Raw genomic sequence first — 19,098 nt, forward strand, 5'->3', positions numbered from 1 at the left:
GTTTGGTACTTCTGACGTTATATTCAGTGCATTTTTCATTATGTTCAGTACCATCGACATTATGTTCAGTAGATTCAATATTATTTGCAGTACATTATGTATTACCTTCAGTGGTCCCGGTTTCTTTATATTCGGTGGATTATTCATTATGTTCAGTAAAAGCATCAGTATTATACTCGGGTCAATGAACTATATGTTCAGTAGTTGTATCATTATGATGATGCAGTGAAAGTTGGGAAATCAATAACGGAAATTTTCAGAAAAAACGAACGCGGATATTTTCGACGGACGTTTTCTTCATGGACACTTTAACGGGATCAGGAATGAAAATGGAAGAAATGGAAGCAGTATTAAATTGGTTTGGTTTACGTTGACACGTTGGCAATTTTCACAAGGAAAAAGAAATACTCCTGACTTAATGTGTAAGATGTCATGATTGATTGATTGATTGTTGTTTTCTGAACGTACAGTGGCAAATATTCACGCATACTTATGACGGAGAGAAGAATATTTAACAAGAAATAAGAAGTTGCATGCGTTGTCGATGATACACCATGACCATAGAGAGAAAGACAAACAGCAAAAAATAAAATATAAAAACATATTCTGTAGCTTTTGTATTCCTAGTAGGTAACCCTTTTTGTTGGTTGGTTGTAGCATATTAATCTCATGCACCGACTTTTAAGAGACCACGAAAAATCTCCTTGTAGATACTCCTATAGTATTCTGCATCCTACCCCGCTAATAGGCGCTTAAATATCAGATATTTATTTGAAATAACCCAAGATAAATGAGGTAGTGGATGAGGTTTACAGAATAGAGAAAGTTGATTCATAAATATGACCATATCAATGAAAATTCATGGTAACACGGATTAGCCTCGAACCTGTATCTGGATATTGTCAATCTATTCCTCTTCATTCTGGCTATCTTTGGTGGATCTAGAGACTAAATCCAGAAATATGTTTTTAAACGCTCTGTTCAAGTACAGATAGTAAGTTATTGGTTTGGGTAGTTTCTAGTCTCTTATTAAACAAAATGGGTCATGTTTTGTGCATTACTTTAAAATAATAACCATAACTGTACAGAAATGGTGAAAATTTGCACACAATTAAAGTTTTGCACTTTGTATTTTGATATCCATTACCTGTCTAATAGACAGTCTATGGTAATCATATTTACACTTAGACCTAGTTAGTTTTTGTGTATACAGCTTGAATTTGGAAGATTAAAAATCTTAATAAATGATTTTAAAATGACAATCATACTGATACTCAATGTTCATTGTTTGTAGCACTTTGTACAATATTTCATTCTATACCCTTGCATACCAGCATAAATTTCAATGTAGCTCTTTGAATGTATGAAATTTATGACTAGTTGTTTTCTGTTTTTTTTTTTTTTGCTATTGCAGAGCTTTTTGCTGTCATTTTTGTCTGAACTCTATCACGAACTGTTTTATCATTGTTGTAATAATTTCTGACACAATGCAGGAGAAGAATGTAAGATTATCTTTGTCTGCAATAGTGGACGAAATAGTACGTCAAGATTTGTTAACTCGTGCAAGATCTTGATTTTCGATGAAAATATCGAATGTACATAATTTGTATGGTAACATCAAATAACCAGTTCTGATTACTAACAGTTCAACATTTCATTCCATATCAATAATAAATTCGGTATGCAGAAAAAAGTTTAGTTATTCTGTTAATCATTTAATTCTGTAATCATTTTTTTTTTTACCTTTTTCCAAAGTTTTAAACATTTTTTTTAAAGCACTCCTTTATTCTCTATTCTTTATTTTTTGCCCACCTTCTCTTTTTTGGGGGTAGGGGCATTATTCTCTATTCTGTAAACCTCATCCACAACCTCATATATCTTAGGTTATTTCAAATAAATATCTGATATTTAAAGAAGGAGATTGTTGGTGGTCTCTTAAAAGTCGGTAAGTCGGTGCATGAGATTAGTATGCTACAACCAACCATCATAAAGGGTTACCTTCTAGGAATACAAAAACCATAGAATATGTTTTTATATTAATTTTTTTGGCTGTTTGTCTTTTTGTCGTCTCTCTATGGTCATAGTGTATCAACGACAACACATGCAACTTCTTATCTTTTGTTTAAAAATTCTTCTCTCCGTCATAAATATGCGTGAAATATTTGCCACTATACGTTCAGAAAACAACAATCAATCAATCATGACATCTTACAAATTAAGTCAGGAGTATTTTTTTCCTTGTGAAAATTGCCAACGTAGGAACGTAAACCAAACCAATTTAATACTGCTTCCATTTCTTCCATTTTCATTCTATCCCGTAAAAGTGTCCATGAAGAAAACGTCCGTCAAAAATGTCCGCGTTCGTTTTTTTCCGACAATTTCCGTTATTGATTTCCCAATTTTTAATGAATCATCATAATGATACAACTACTGAACATATAGTTCATTGAACCGAGTATAATACTGATGCTTTTACTGAACATAATGAATAATCCCCGAATATAAAGAAACCGGGACCACTGAAGGTAATACATAATGTACTGCAAATAATATTGAATCTACTGAACATAATGTCGAATACTGAACATAATGAAAAATGCACTGAATATAACGTTAGAAGTACCAAACATAATTTAAATACCACTGCATATAATAATGAAACTACTGAACATAATAACCAAAGTACCGAACATAATGTCAAAACTACTGAACATAATGTCAAAACTACTGAACATAATATGAAAACTACTGAACAAAATATAAATATTACTAAACATAATGCATTAAGCACCGAACATATTAAACAATCAACATCAGAAGACAGTCATGGCGTTCCATAAAATACACATTAAGATCAGAAGATGTCGATTTCAAAGTAGATAGCTCGTAAAATATTCACTATTGTACATATAATTATGGGATAATAATTTATTGTTAAACATTTGTTCAATCATCCATATTGCAAGATATGTGGTCAAGTGCTTTCAAATGAATCAAATTTGAGACTTTTTTTAAAGAATAATCCTCTGCATGAAGAAAATGAACAATGCGAAAAATTGTGTTTATAGATTCATTAGGTAGGCGAAGCTAATAATTCTATAATCTTAGGTTGCTTTCTTAATTACGACATGCGTTGTTTTCATACGGATTAGGTTGTTTGTTGTTTTATACGAAATGAAAGCATAACGAAACCCAATGATTCGTCTTTCAGCCAAAAATATACTTAATTGAATAGTAATTGTCATGATTGTTGAATTCAAAAAATGAGATGTAAAGAAAAACCAGAAAGATGTAAAGTAAAAAAAAAATAATTTCAAGAAAAACTTTCGTTGTTTTATTTTGATAATTTCTAATAACATGTAATTCTTGGAGATAAAATCTATTTTTCACTACATTTGTAATTTTATAAAATACATAATCGATATTTTTCCTTTAGTCCGTTATCTAAACCCATAGTTATACGAAGTCGTCTACTTAGATAAGAAGAAATTAATCTTCATGTATCGAAAGAAACTTATAAATAAGAATCGTACCTGTTGACCAAATTTTAAGATTGCAAAAATATAGTGCTGACCGATAAGCATAATAGATAAGAGGAATAAATGGAAAGTGATTGTGACTGCAATGTCTACATATTTATTTGCAGCTTTTTGTTTATGCACAGCAATTATTTTATTGGGTAAGATTGTAGATGTACATGTATAATACAAATAAACACAATCAATAGATAATATATACAGTTAGGAGTTAAAAAATCTGATTTTGAAGGTCTAGTATACTTAATAGACAAATTAGTTAAACTATTAAAGTTGGACGTTGTCTGCTCAAAAGTAAAATATCCTGTAGAGTTACAGTTTTACTGTGAAAAGTCGGTTTTCTAGAATTTCATGTTTTGTATCTGTCAACGTCATCCTTCAAAGAAACATAAAATAATATACAATTACTGTCTTTTGATGAGGTAAATGTGTGGTTTTATTGACTTTTGAAAAACTGATATTCACTGAGGCCAATGGCCGAAGTGAATGTCACTAGGTTTTTCAAAAGTCAATTAAACCACGTATTTACCGAAACAAAAGACAGTAATTGTTTTATTCCATGTTCCGAGAGAGAAAAATATGTTTAAAATAACAGTTATTTACCAAAACCAACTAAACGTCAAACATTGTATCGTTATTATACACGTAAAAGCACGCGACGTTTTGCGCGGTGAATATACTTTTTCCGCAGGTGAATATGCTTATTTATTCAAAATCCCATTCATATAGAAAAACCTACTAAAGTTCTATCAATATGGAATAACAATTATTATTTTGATATATTATATATTATGATAAAGGTAATAACTGATTCTGGAGAAAAATGATGCAACTGTACAGTATAATTGAAATGTTTATTTGAAATTGATTCGCATTTATTTAATTGAGAGAAACTATTTTAGGAAATGTGAATGCTGAATGTCCATATGGATGGCATCATTATGGACTATCATGTTATTTCTTTAGCACTGACAATTATAATTGGCTAAATGCTCAAGTAAGTGTTCCTATTTTATTTGCAGTCATTTACATTTTACTTCTATCTATATTCCGTATATCAGATTAGAAATGAGTAAGAAATTTAAAAGTTTTCAACTCCCTCAGGCAAAGTTGACCTAAGTTGGACATGGCTTTCATTTTTAGTCTTTTTTTGGGTTATATACTTATAGCTCTTCAGCTGTTTCGGTTCTTATACATGTTATACATCCTTGGCTTTCAAATATTCGATTTTGAGCCTTCTTGATGAAGTTAATCCAGAAAAGCGCGTCGGACGCATGAAATTTATTAATTGTTGTTTTCGATTTTTTTTAAACAAGGAAGTAAATAACGACACGTACATAATTAAGAAACCGAGTGACGTCAAGTGTGCTCGCTACCACAGGAAGCTAGCTCCTTTAGCAACAACACATTACTGCTGGTTGAATACGGCAACTCAACAAAAAAAATCAGAAAGAACACTCGTAACGGATTTCCTAGAGTCTCTCAATAAATTAAACTAATTGACAGTATCATTCTAAAGAGACAAGCAAGCACGAAACATCTGAAAGATTTACACACATAATTACTTATATTAGCTACTTATGGACAGTTACACTCATCAATACCGATCATGTTGTGTATAGACTTGTAGTGTAACATTTTTTCATTAAAATTTGAGACGAGGGACTTAAAATGTAGGGTGTTTAACAGCAGAGTAAGATCACATGTAAAAGCATTATCTCCATATTATACTTATACAGCATATTTCTGTTTTCACTAATAGAAAAACAAAGGATATGGGGTAGCCATCAATGACACAAAATCAGTACATGCACAGCAAAAATAAAACCGCAAAAAGCAAAGACACAGCACTTTTATTGCTGTTCTTCATCTCAAAGTCACTATGCGACCTTCAAAACAGAGAAAAAAAAACCTCTCACCTTAATGCAAGTTTAAGACGGCTCATAGCACCGGCTTGAGCGGAATTCTTTGCAAAAATTTCGGATAGACTTTATAAGATGTAACACCACCAAATCGGGCCCGGTCGAAAAAAAGAAAATACTGGAAGTAGTACGTATTTAAAACAAAATAGTTCCTACGCATAGATGTAAATATCAAACTATGTAGAATATATTTTGGTAATTTAGGTATCAAATGAAAGTTGAAGGACAGGTGATCTTTGTAGAAAACATTTTGACTGATAATTTTAATTCTCTAGATATTTTTCTTTGCATATGTCTTACTGACAACCAAAGTTTCGAAAGAGTGTTTTTTGTTTTTTTTTTGTTTGTTAAAATGAATGCCAATTTAAAATAAATACTATTATTTTTAATACTTAAATCAAATGAAAGTCTACTCCCATAATACTGGTTGAAATTTTCATAATTCAAAACATTATAAAACCCTTAAAAAAATTCAGGAAATCAATTGTATTCAATTGGTAAAAAATACAGAAAACCTTTCGTATTATCAAACTAAAAAAAAAAGAAACCAATGAAGTTAATGAAACAATTCAAATTCTCAAACCCTAGATCGTTAAATCTGCCGAGGTGTGCCGAATGGAAACAATTCGTAGAAAATGTAACGACGCTCGATGAATTGTTTACCCAAAGAAGAAGCAGCATGCATGGCTTTATTTTATGTACTGTTAGAAGATTCTAAATCTTTAATGATCGTTATATTAATTTGCAATATACATGTTTATCAAAAATGTTTTGTTCACAGAACAGCTGTCGTGGACATGATGCGCGACTTGCTGAAGTTGATAATAAAGAGCAGTCGGATTACCTAATGTTGATGGCCAGAACATTAGGAAAAGGTAAATATTCCAATAGAATATTGACCCTTATTGGTTAGTTAATATGTCATGCATAATCAGATCAGGACGAGAACGAGTTAACAAAAAATCGAAAAGAAGGTTGTTTGGTTGATCAAGACGAACAGCGGGAATTTTGACTGGCACTGGAAAATTAGGACACGTTGGATAGTGACAGTTTGGCCTTGCAACAGGCCAATTACGAACCCCTAAAAAGTTCGTTAGAAGGAATCTCTTGCAGAAAACGTGGCTCTATACAAGATACATTGAATTAAACGTCACCCTTCTGACAGGATGTGTCTGCGTATTTATACAGAATGCAAAGCCAAACGGATAAGTTTTACTGGCAGATTGGAGTCCATTGATGAGCATTTATATTTGTGTATGTCTAAACTCCAGTCAAGGCTTGGCATTGTGATTATGGTAAAGTAGAATAAGAAAGAACAAAAAATATTTAACCACTTTCATACTGATGGTTTATGTTTTTTTAATGTGTAATTTTGTTAAAATAGCGTTTCCAGTACAATCCGTCAGTACTAGATATATTAAAACAAATTTATCATATTAATAACTATACGGTATAGTTGACATTCTCTTAGACAACCAATGGAAACTGAACGTGAATATTATTTTTTATCTTTCAAATAAACATTTCGAATTCGTTGGAAATAAATCAATATTTGATCAAGAAGTACACGTGTAGTAAAGAAAACAAATTGTAAGAACCTAGTATAGTATGCTTGATTACGAAGCCGCCATACCAGTAATTTTTGCCAACAAAATTTTTCTGAAATGAATATTTATGAGTATTATACAATCCTGATTTGGTTGCATGTAAATCTATCTCGTGTATCTAGAGTGTAGATATACACATATATGTTTAATAGTGATTTAATTTTGCATTCTTCATGTTTAAGTACTCTTTTGTCTTTTCATTTTAGTGATTTATTTGGTTATTCTACATTTCAGATCTTTAGAGAAAATCAGCGTATAAGAAAACATTTATTTCATTAAAAATTTGAACCTAAAATGCTGGTTTCTTACTTCTTGCATTATGGGAATTGTAATTGTAATGAAAAAAATAACATTATTTATAATTCAGATTAAATATATTCAAATTTGTCTAAAAGGTTTTTATTTACTATTAACGGTAAACGCACATTTTGTCATAACTGTGACTTTTATAGCTTACCATACGAAATGGGTTTAACTAAAATAAATACATGTAATTGTCGAAGGTCGTGAGGTGAACTGTAATTGTTCATATCTTTATACTTAAATATTTAATGTTTGATTGTCTTATTGGCAATAATACCATATTTAATAGAAAAGAAAGGATATGGGGTATCCATCTATGACTCAAAATCAGTAAATGCACAGCAAACACAAAAATCAAAGGAACAGCGCTTTTATTGCTGTTCTTCATCTCAAAGTCACAATGAGGAGTGAGGCCTTCATCACGGAGCAAAAACTCTCACCTCATTTGCAAGTTTAAGACGGCCCCTAGCACCAGTTTGAGAGGAAATCTTTGCAAAATGACGATCACGCCACAACTGTGAATTGAAGAACAAAGCCATGGAGTAATACCAATAGAATTAATCTGGCAAAGAAATCAAACATTTACTGTTATTATTTAGCCCGACAATCACCCCTACGTGTGCAAAGACAATACAAACATTTAGATCGCCACGGGGCACATCGAGATATATGTTAGATAACTTGGAAGGAAATAACGTATGTAACGGGCAAAAAATTCGGTTAGACTTTGTAAGATGTAACACCACCAATTCGGGCAATACCGTAAATTAACTACCTATTCAAAACAAAATAGTTCCCAAGCATAGGTGTAGATATCAAACTATGTAGAATATATATCGGCAATTTAGGTATCAAATGAAACACTAATTAAAAACTGGTGATCCTTGTAGAACACCTTTTGGCTGATAACTTTGAATAACGAAACATTTATGAATAAAATCTAGAAAGGAGGTATGTTGCCTGTTTCTCAGATATGAATTGCCTGTTTTGAATATCCAAAGTTTTATTTTCGACTTACATGTATGAGTTTGGATATCCCTTTGGTATATTTCGCCTCTCTTTTTCGTTAACCAATACGCTCTGATATGTAAATAATGGTATATTCACTACATATTTTTATGTTTTTTACATTTACAAATTCTATTGAAGTATTCCATTTTAAAATACATCTATATTGCAGATCATAATTACTGGTTAGGTGGAAGAGACGATGTCGTTGAAGGTACATGGATGTGGTCATCCACAGATGAATTTTTCACATATACAGATTGGTACCCAGAACAACCGAATAACTACTTAGGAAATCAGGATTGTTTACACATGCACGCTGCTTTTAATATGAAATGGCAGGATGAATCTTGTACCACTCCAGACAGATACATATGTGAAAAAATGTAAGTTAATAATCAGGTTGTTTTGAAGTATAGAATGAGAACCTATGACGTAATGTTAGGTAAATTTTGTCGATTTCTAAAAAAATCATTTAATCTATATAAAAGAATTACATTTAGATATTTAGATTTTTCATCTCATGAAATCACAAGTTGGTTGCCCGATACGATTACTGTATGTTGCTCTCTAGATGTCGTTTGTTATTATTGTCGTTAGGTTGCTGTCTCATTGACTTATATCGAACTTTTTTTTTCGTACTTTTAATACTACATTTTAGTTTAATAATTGGCATACATAGACTATTCTATATATTAAAATAAGATAGGAAATGGCTAGAACCCTCGACTTTGGCTATACTTTTTGTCCTATTTGGTTCTATCAGGTCTTCAATTTGTATACGACCGTTTACGGAACGTATTATGGTATACCGTTGTCCGTCCGTCTGTCTGTCCGTCCGTCGTCAACATGTCGGACAATTATCTCAAAAACGATTTGCATGAAACTTTGGTGAATTAATATCTATTGAAGTGAGCTCCCTTTCGATTTTTATAAATTTTAGATTTTACATTTCCGAGTTATGGGGTGTTATTCAATAAAAAACGGTGATTTTCCAGTTTTCGGACAATGATTCAAAAATGCTTTGAGCAGTTTCCATGAAATTTTGGTGAAATGTTTATATCTAATAACGTGAGCTCCCTTTCGATTTTTATAAATTTTAAATTTTACGTTTCTTAGTTATGGGGCTTTATTCATTAAAAAGGGGGATTTTCCAGTTTTCGGACAATAAGTCAAAAGTGCTTTGAGCAGTTTTCATGAAACTTTGGTGACTGGTTTATATTTATCAAAATAACCTCCCTTTAGTTTTTTTTATAAATTTCTGATATGACATTGAGTAGTTATGGAACTTTATTCTTTGAATAATATACGGGCGTATCATGCGTTCAAGGCGCAGCTCTTTATTGAATAAGTTTTGGATTTCAAATATTTTTGCCTCGAGCTTCACTGAAGAGATATTAATTGTCGAAATACGCATCTGGTGCAGTAAAATTGGTACCGTTAATGTTATTGCTTACATCACTAGGTCAACCGTAAAACAGACCAGTCTGGAGAACTTCAAAAAGTGCAAGATTTCCAGAAATACCAATAAATATTTCCATAATATAATTCGCATATTTTATATTTACCTATTAATATTATAACACTTTCTTTTGTTTTAATTTTTTAGATATCCTGAAAGTACAACTAGTTCTCCAATAATAGGATAATGACATCTAATTACAATTCAAATGAGTCAATAAAATAGAGAACTAACTAACTGGTTGCACACTATACATAAACAATTTCAGTACTTTGGAGAGTGTAGTATGATGCTTGAAAAGTTTATATACTTTACTGGCATGATCTATAAAAAAAACATTTCTTAAATAGTCCGTTTTTAAATTTTTAAATTATAAAGAAATTAAGTTTCAACTCCTTCGAGCAAAGTTGATTTAAGATGGATTTGGCTGTTCATTAATGTCTTTTTTGGTCATATAGCTCTATTGGTCCTTGTTCATCTTTGGCTTTCAAATATTCGTCTTTGAGCGTTCCTAATGGAGGTGAATCCAGAAAAGCCCTTCGGATGCATGAAATTTATAACGTGTTGTTTTCATTTTTAAAGTTCTATAGAGGTCATTTTGTGTTCATGCTCACATGTTCTTGATTTGTATTTGTCGTCGCAAACTTTAGCCATCAAGCAGCTATGTAACTAATGAAGATTTCCAGAAATAGTTTGCTTTGCATTTGATTGCAATCAATAGTGTCACCACGTTTTGGTCGAATGCGTCAATGAAATAGAAAATCAATTATAGGTTACACACTACACGCTGTACTGATTCGGTTAAAACGTTTTTGTTGAGTCTGAGTAAAATATCAAAACACTATTTACTTTGAAGCAAAATATGAAAAACATTACCTAATTATTCATACGCAAAATTGTGTTGACCTCTTAAATGACCGAAATGACCTTTCAAGAATACTCCATGAAATAATGATAGGAACAAATATGAGAAAGGAATTCAAATTTGAAATTCAAATTTACGGGGGGGAAATTAAAATTAAATTGTGGAATTGAATGATATTAGATTATATTGAGAAAGAGGGGATAAAACTCTTTAGTATTTGTATCTACGATGGAAGGTTGCGATTAGTCATTATGTCTTCTATTTATGTACAGAATCGATTTACAATTTGAAGATTGTGAAGTATCTTTAACTATAATTTGTTCACTTTCTAAATCCATGCACGATTAAGAAGCATTATTTTCTACGGCAATCGCTTATTTTTTTTTAGTTTTATATGTTACTTTGCTTTTAAAGATTTTATGTGTAATAAGGCTTTATCATTTTATTTCCAAAGATCTTTGAAAGTAATATTAACAATGTTCACCTACATAGTGATAAACCATGTCAATGTACATGTATTTAGTGTGTCGTCCATTTTCATTGAACTAGTGCACATTTTTGTTTAGGGGCCAGCTGAAGCCCGCTTTTGGGTGCAGGATTATCTCGCTGCGTTGAAGACCCATTGGTGGACTTCGACTGTTTTCTGCTCTTTGGTCGGATTGTTATTTCATTGACACATTCCCCATTTCCATTCTCAATTTTATTGTGAACAATCTTGACTTCACAATTGACACATCGCTATAAGCAATCATCTCCTAAATAAATATAACACTTGACACATTTTGTGTATCCAGCGCTTTTTTGAATAGAATGCTAAAACCTAAACAGCAATTTATACATACGTAGAAACGTTTGGAGCTATTTGACCAAAAAGGACCTTCAACATGTACAATAGTAGTTGTTTTAAGGGGCGGATCCAACCATTTTTAAAAGGGAGGGGGGGGGGTCCCAACCCAGGATAAAGGGGGTGGGGTTCCAACTATATGTCCCCGTTCAAATGCATTCATCGTCAAAAAAAGGGGGTTCTAACTCCCGGACCCCCCACCCCCCCCCCCCCCCCCCCCCCCCCCCACCCCTTGGATCCGCCAGTGGTTTTGTGTAAAGTCGACTGGGTTGTATGGTTAAACAATATTATCCTGATTCCCGGTACTACGTTCCAGGTATTAGCTAATAGCCACACTGTTATATTTGTATATGTGTAACATACTGAATATTGCGATCGGGAACCAGTCTAATACAATATCATCACAATCGAACGGAAGTCCTGTATCAATATCATCGCGCGTGCGTTCGACCTCAGAAAAAGAGATAAATTAATAACTACGAGGAGTTTGTTGTGGTATGAATATACCAAAGGGTCAATACAAACAATGAATAGGAGATACGATATAGCGACTCTTTTCACAAAAAATCTTATGATTAAAATTGATCGTATGTGTATGACTTACGAGTAATTTTACTCTTTAGATTTTTTGTGAAAAGACTCGCAGACATTGTCAAAAATAAAAAGAAAGACGTTACAATCCTCTTTTCTTGGCTTTCTAAGACTGCGCTTGATATGAGACACCCTGTTGACGGATATTGTAACCTACCTAGGAGACATTTCTCTGTGAAAAACACACTTCTTTGAATTGGTAACACAGTTGGTAAATGGAAAATAGACTCTAGCATCACAGTTTGTGTGCATTAAAGAAATAATAAAAAATAAAGACGGAAATCGACATTATTGTAATTTCTGGGCGTATGTCGGATATTGATATGACAATTTAACCGTCAAAGATAAAGAGGCCTTTAGACACCCCCTTTAAAGCATTATTCGTCTCAAGCTAAAAAAAATATGAATTGTATAGCACAATGTTATTTATAATATTTTGAAATTTCACTATGGCTTAATTTTGAAAACAAACGCCAAAAAAATTAAACTGGCGTGCGTATTGTAAACAAATATCAAATATGATGATAAATCTAATGCAGTTATGTCTTGGCCTATTCATTGAGGTCGGGAACGTACATTGTTGACTGCTGTATCCCAATGTTTGACATTTTTACGTATTATGTCTGTTTGTTGTGCTCACACATTGTTGTCGATATAATGGAATTCTATGCGACTGTCATACAAGTGATAGGTTTAGCTAGCTATAAAACCAGGTTTAATCCACCATTTTCCACATAAAAAATGACTGTATCAAGTCAGGAATATGACATGTTGTTTTCCATTCGTTTGATGTGTTTGACCTTTTGATTTTGCCATTTGACAAAGGACTTTCCGTTTTGAATTTTCCTTGGAATTTAATATTTTTGTTATTTTACCTATTACACGTAGCTGCTACAAATGGAACATATTAGAAAAACATATCTAAACAAAGTTTCTACGATTATTCACCTCTCATTTGTCTAGACTAAGTTATATGTGGAATCTGTTACAAACCAATTCTAGAAACTGTGAATCGCCCCTTTATCTAAGAATAAAGTTCAAAATCAACATGTTAAAGTCCCTAGCTGTTTATTACAATACATGGTTTCAAAAAGGTCAAATGTTCTTAGTATGGTTAAGAATCCTGAATTCCAGTTAGTCCACTGACTCTCAAACATGTTAATGAATTGTCTTATTGACGTAATTTTAAAACCCCGCCTCCGCTTTAATTTGATCAAATAAGTGCAGCCCTAAACAGACAGACAGAAACACAGGTTACAGTAATATTTATATAACCGGTGATTGCTTGAACTTACTGAATGCATAGTCAAACTTTAAGGACTCAATATGCTAAAGGCACGATCTCTTAGACTGTACTATCAGCAGCTGTACTTCCATGTCAAATAGCAACGTCATATGTAGTGTAGTAGATCACAATCATGTCCAATAACTAAGCTAGATATGTGTGCATGATTGTACAGAAAACCAAATAAATTGAAACCTTTTAGTTGTGTTTAAAACTAGCAACATGCGAAGCGTGTAACTTCAAACTTTCTTTTAAGATGCATATGTGTAGATGCTTCATGTATAGTACAATTAAGGACATTAAGGTTGAAGAAAAATATTTAAAGGACTTTTATCGTTCTTTGCTTTCCAAATAATATTATCATTAAAGGCTTGCTTCGAAATTCATCTTGGATTTCAAAGTTTTGGTTCATGAAGGTAAAACCAGAAAAACTCTTTGGACACACGAAAGGATGCAGTCACATTAATGAAGTTTTTGAAAACTACTTCAAATTTAATCATATTGATATATATAATCGAGGAATATAAATGAACTAGACAACATTTACAATCATGGTTATGAAGGTGTACATGTAATTACGTCATACCGTATTTATTAAGTATATATGTTCCGCACCATATGAGTATTTGGACCATTTGCGTATATACTCGTATGGTCTGACCATACGCGTATGGTCCAGGTAATTAATACGATGAACGTTGACATATTTAATCATATGGTAATTATTGTTACATGATTAATGAAGTAAAGGGAATTCTTGGAAAATAAGGATATGGGCAAGCACGTATAAACTACTATTATTATTTATAAGATCGTAAATGAATAAGAGCAAGAACACATCATGTAAGTGAAAATAAGTAAAAATCAGAAGAAAAAAAAAACTAAAAAAACTAATCTTAATACCGGGAAAAAAAAGGTCCATCCGCCTAAGGTCTGTTGTTTCACTTACAGACGAAAGAGTCGACAGGACAAAGGCGCTTTATTTGACTTTATCATATGTTTAGTACAAAATACAGCAATTTTGTATATCTAATAAAGGTTCTTTTTTCCAGTCTGTATCACCTACCCTGTATCGCATACCCCGTATCGCATAGATAAACCCGTATCGCATAGCTAAATCCGTATCGCATACCTGGCGTGGTGTCATAAATCAAATGACGTCAATGTTTGACCTATGACGTCCAGTTGCTGTATTTCCTGGCATAGGAAAAAAGTGAGTTCCCACTCAAGAAATGTCATATCATTTCAACTAAAATCGATATTTTTCAAAAAAAATATTACCCAGTAACTTTATAAGCGATTTTTATAAAATAGATACAATAAGTTTTTTAGTGGGAACTCACTTTTGTCCAATGACTGTGTATATAGGAATCCCCTGTTTGTCTGTTAATAATCTTTGAGTAGATGATACTTGGTTACATTGTTGTCCATATTTATGTATACAAATGAGTTCAGACTGTAGTATAATGATTAAACTTAACAACAAATATTGGGAAGGTGGGTTGTATTCTACAGGAGGGAACAGTTGACACTATTGTTAGTGAATGTTTTTAAATAAATGGTCTAAAAGTATATTATTTGCCAGTTTCATAGCTCTATATTGAGCATGTAATAAGGTTGTAGGGGACATTACGATGTGGATATTAAGCAAATAAGGAAGTCTATAAAAAAAACTAAGTCAGCCGGAAAAATACAGGAAAATCCTTATGTTCTTTTGTTTGTTTTATTTCCGGACGATTTCAAAAAAAAAAACGTATATCACATTAATCTGATTCTATTTAAATATATGATAAACAGAATTATACATGACAAAATCCGTATCGCATGCTGTATCACCACTCGACCAATATCAGCCCTCGGGACTGATATTGGTTTCTCGTGGTGATACAGCATGCGATACGGATTTTGCCATATGTTATTCTATATCTAGCGAATGCAACAGATACACACGGATTTGGCAATATGTCAAAGGCAAAAGATTTCGGTAAGTAAATTGTGCCCATTTGGTTCGGAGAATGAGCTGTGTGTTCCTGCGAAGGAAGTTAAAATTTATCCGGTTTAAATACTCATATGGTCCGGCCAGTTAATAACCATACGAGTATATACTCATATGGTCCGGCCATACGCGTATGGTCGGACCATATGAGTATACGCATATGATCATGACCATACGCGTATGGTCTAAATACTCATATGGTCCGGAACATATATAAAAATAAGAAGATGTGGTATAATTGCCAATGAGACAACACTCCACCGGAGACCAAACGACATAGAAGTTAAAAACTTTAAATCACCTAATGACCTTCAATAATGAGCAAAACCCATGATCATAGTCGGCTATAAATGTCCCCGAAATGACAAATGTAAAACAAACGAGAAAACTAACGGCCTGATTTATATACAAAACAATGAACGAAAAGCAAATATGATATACAGCAACAAACGACATATTTCATATTTCAGTATATGCATATTTCACGAAAGTGTAAAAATACAACAGCTTTCTATGACAATTTCTGATGGTCTGGATTGGGTTTGCAGAATAGAAAATAACGACAAAAAAACATTATGAAGAGTTAAATGAGCGAGAAATATGAAGAATAGAAAATAACAGGGTACAAAAGTATAAATTCAATTCAATTCACATCTTTATTGCCATTACACCATACATTTATAGCATGTGACACAACATAACAAAATAAAAACAAACAATATCAACAAGATATAAAGAATAACTGTGTAAAATAAAAGAATTCGGTAATAATAAAATACTGATTACAGTAATAAACGATGTACAGAATAAAGAAATCGCTAAATTATACGACAATTTAATAGTACAATCATTTTCTGATCATGAGAATTTTACAGAATAAGCGATATGTTTGAAGATAAAGAAAACTGCCCTAAACATTAAGAACCAATGCAGACCCTCACGTCTTTGGTGAATTTCCATTGGACACAGCAACATAACTACATTTTTAGAGAAGTTTTCATATATATATATATATATAATATCTAGTAACTTTTTTTTCAATATATCTACCCACAAATTTAATAAAAATTAAGAATTTATTCAACTATTTTACTTTCGTCGTTGAATGTTGCTATAGTAACTTTTCAAATGAGATTTTTTTTTTTATTTCCTGAAAACTAAGGTCATGTAATTAAATAACATGGGTAAATTTAAAGTTTGGAGGATGTATAAAAAGAGTCATTATTTAGTCCCTCAAATTGCAAAAGTAGTAAAATTACTCACTGACAGCATGTCAAAAGTACATATTAATTCTATTGCTAAGTTTAGGAAAAGACTGATATAATAATGACACTCTTGGACAGAAAGGTTACTCTATGATATTGACGTCATACACATGCCAAAATTACCTTACTTTTTCTAAAATTGTAATTTTACACGTCCTAGTTTTTGGTATAAATATAATTATATGAGTCAGTTTAGCACAAAATGTAAGAGGTTTGTAGCCCTAAAAAAATTAATTTGAAAAATAGAGTTCAAACCGATTGAAGAAATGATGATTAAAAATTACATGTCTATTAAATATCTAAGGTCTGTTATTTGGAACATTTATAATAAAGTTTGATTTTCGAATTTAGGGGGAGAGGGCTAAAAAAAATGGCCGTATCATACCTTTTTCATTGCATTAAAGTAAGGAAAAAATACACTTGTTTAACTTAGTCTAGTTTATAATTCAATTGCTATAATTTTGCTCTAACTAGTAACTATTCTAAAAACCATTCGGCTTAAAATGGTTCTTTTTGTAAATTATTTACCATCGTTTCTTGAAATCGTTTTTAGCCATTCGAAAATGTTATCTTGTTCAGTTCTGCTGTCTACTTCTTTAAATCGCGACATTATCAATCAGTTTATCTATTTAATATCACTTTATAGAATTATACATTGCACTTATATGTACTATCACTCACAATTTAAAGATAAGAAATTGTGAACTGCAATACGAGACATGTTAACGACTTCATTGTTTTTGTCTTCCGTAATACTATTTCTGACGTATTCGGGTGAGATTTCTTATTTAAATTTGTATCTTGTGAAAATTATAAGCAAATTTTTCAGTTTTATTTCAAAGAATGATAAAATAAGTTATCAAAGTCTGAATAAAGAGATAAAATTAGAAATGCAATGACAGCGACAACAAACAAATAACCAACTGTAGGCCTATTTTTGGACTTTGTACTCTTGACGTTTTCCTCAAGTATTATGTGGTCAAACCTTTGTAAATCTACATCTACAACCATACGAAAAGCGCTTATATACGATTTCTTGAAAAATTCAGTCGAAAAGCTGTTTTTAACACATTCTATATCTAACATAAACACATGCCTAAAATTGACAAGATTAAGTGTTGCCTTTAGTTTTAATATATGTATATCAAACACAACACATTTACTTGTACACAATTTGTTTCCTCTCTTCTTACTTTCAGATATAGTCAAAACCGAATGCCCGTTAGGCTGGCATCATTATGGAACCTCTTGTTTTTTCTTTAGTACTGAAGACTTTAATTGGTTAGATGCTGAGGTAGATATTTTTGTTAATTTAAAGGGTACAGAACACCTTAGTGAGTAACTCTTTAAAAATAAGCTGAACGTTTTAATCGCATACTATTAGTAAAGAGAAATCAAGCTTCTCAATGATCAAAATAAGTGTTTGTCAAACTGCTATAAATTAAATGAAAAAAATCCTGTAAATTGTGTGGTTCAAATTTCTTGAAATTTTTATAGTTTGTCAACAGGTCAAAGAAAATATTTGGTCAAAATTTTATAAAAATTAAACGAGCTAAATCTAATTTATTCAAAGTGGTAACCCCCCCCCCCCCTTTTTAATCAACTAGATCATGAGTTTTTCGTTACTGTTGTCTTTGTTTTAACGCCCTTCTTTTCGTAGGAGTAAGGAATCGATGGTTGATGTGGTATATTTACTGTACAATATTTTTGTTGATTATTGTAATCATTTTTAAGTCTTATAGAATATTGAAAGAAAACAAGTGAAAATCATACTGTACAAAATTAAATATGAAGCAAACATTCATGTCCTTTCGACGATAGTTGGTACGGGGACACAGTTATCGTCCTTTGATTTTCGTTGTCTTGCAAATATAGTCCCTAAAGTGGACAGTGTATAACTTGCAATTTTTTTTCAATCACATCTAAATTTATTTCTTTATATTTTATGCATAATTAGTAAGCAGGGGAATGAAATTACATGCATTTTTAGGGAAAGAAGTGATTTTGTCCAGTTGTCAAAAATTAGTACATTGTATGTATAAAGCTGTCAAAATGAATTGTAGACCCCCTTAACATTTTGTTTTAATATTTTGAGTTACAGCTGATAGACTTTTATATAATTTTGATATAATTTGTCCCAAATGTAGTACAATACACCGCATAAATCTTTATTGGATAGAGCAGGTGCGATTTTTTTTATTAATTTGCATTTATTGTCCAAAAGAAATGCACTACGAAATAACTGTTGTCTTGTTTGCAATCATATCACATCTAAATTTTTTTATACATTGTATTAATCTCTAATCAAAGATTTATTTATTAAAACTTAATATGTACATGAGTAGGTTTTAAGATTAACTGACTCTAATTAATTCCAAATGAAATGTGTTGATTTCTTTTACTTTACAGAGCAG

At 31.8% G+C, this 19,098-nt stretch overlaps 1 protein-coding gene across 1 annotated transcript; it reads left to right on the plus strand.

Annotated features, from left to right (window-relative positions):
- The first annotated feature begins 6,224 nt into the window (after positions 1–6,224).
- On the plus strand, positions 6,225–10,025 carry LOC127728982 (perlucin-like). The gene is made up of 3 exons (XM_052236559.1): positions 6,225–6,333; positions 8,567–8,762; positions 9,986–10,025. The coding sequence occupies exons 1-3, from the start codon at positions 6,225–6,227 to the stop codon at positions 10,023–10,025; spliced, it is 345 nt and encodes a 114-aa protein (XP_052092519.1).
- The last annotated feature ends 9,073 nt before the right edge of the window (positions 10,026–19,098 follow it).

This window comes from Mytilus californianus, unplaced genomic scaffold (genome assembly GCF_021869535.1).
Source record: "Mytilus californianus isolate M0D057914Y unplaced genomic scaffold, xbMytCali1.0.p SCAF_2, whole genome shotgun sequence".
In the NCBI taxonomy this organism is placed as follows: Eukaryota; Metazoa; Mollusca; class Bivalvia; order Mytilida; family Mytilidae; genus Mytilus; species Mytilus californianus.

What these genes read in the sequence shown, in the direction of transcription:
- LOC127728982 (XM_052236559.1), top strand. Translation starts at nt 6,225, where the DNA reads ATGTTTTGTTCACAGAACAGCTGTCGTGGACATGATGCGCGACTTGCT. An exon ending in GGCCAGAACATTAGGAAAAG is followed by an intron (nt 6,334 to 8,566) that starts GTAAATATTCCA and finishes ATTACTGGTTAG; the next exon opens with GTGGAAGAGACGATGTCGTT. An exon ending in AGATACATATGTGAAAAAAT is followed by an intron (nt 8,763 to 9,985) that starts GTAAGTTAATAA and finishes TTAATTTTTTAG; the next exon opens with ATATCCTGAAAGTACAACTA.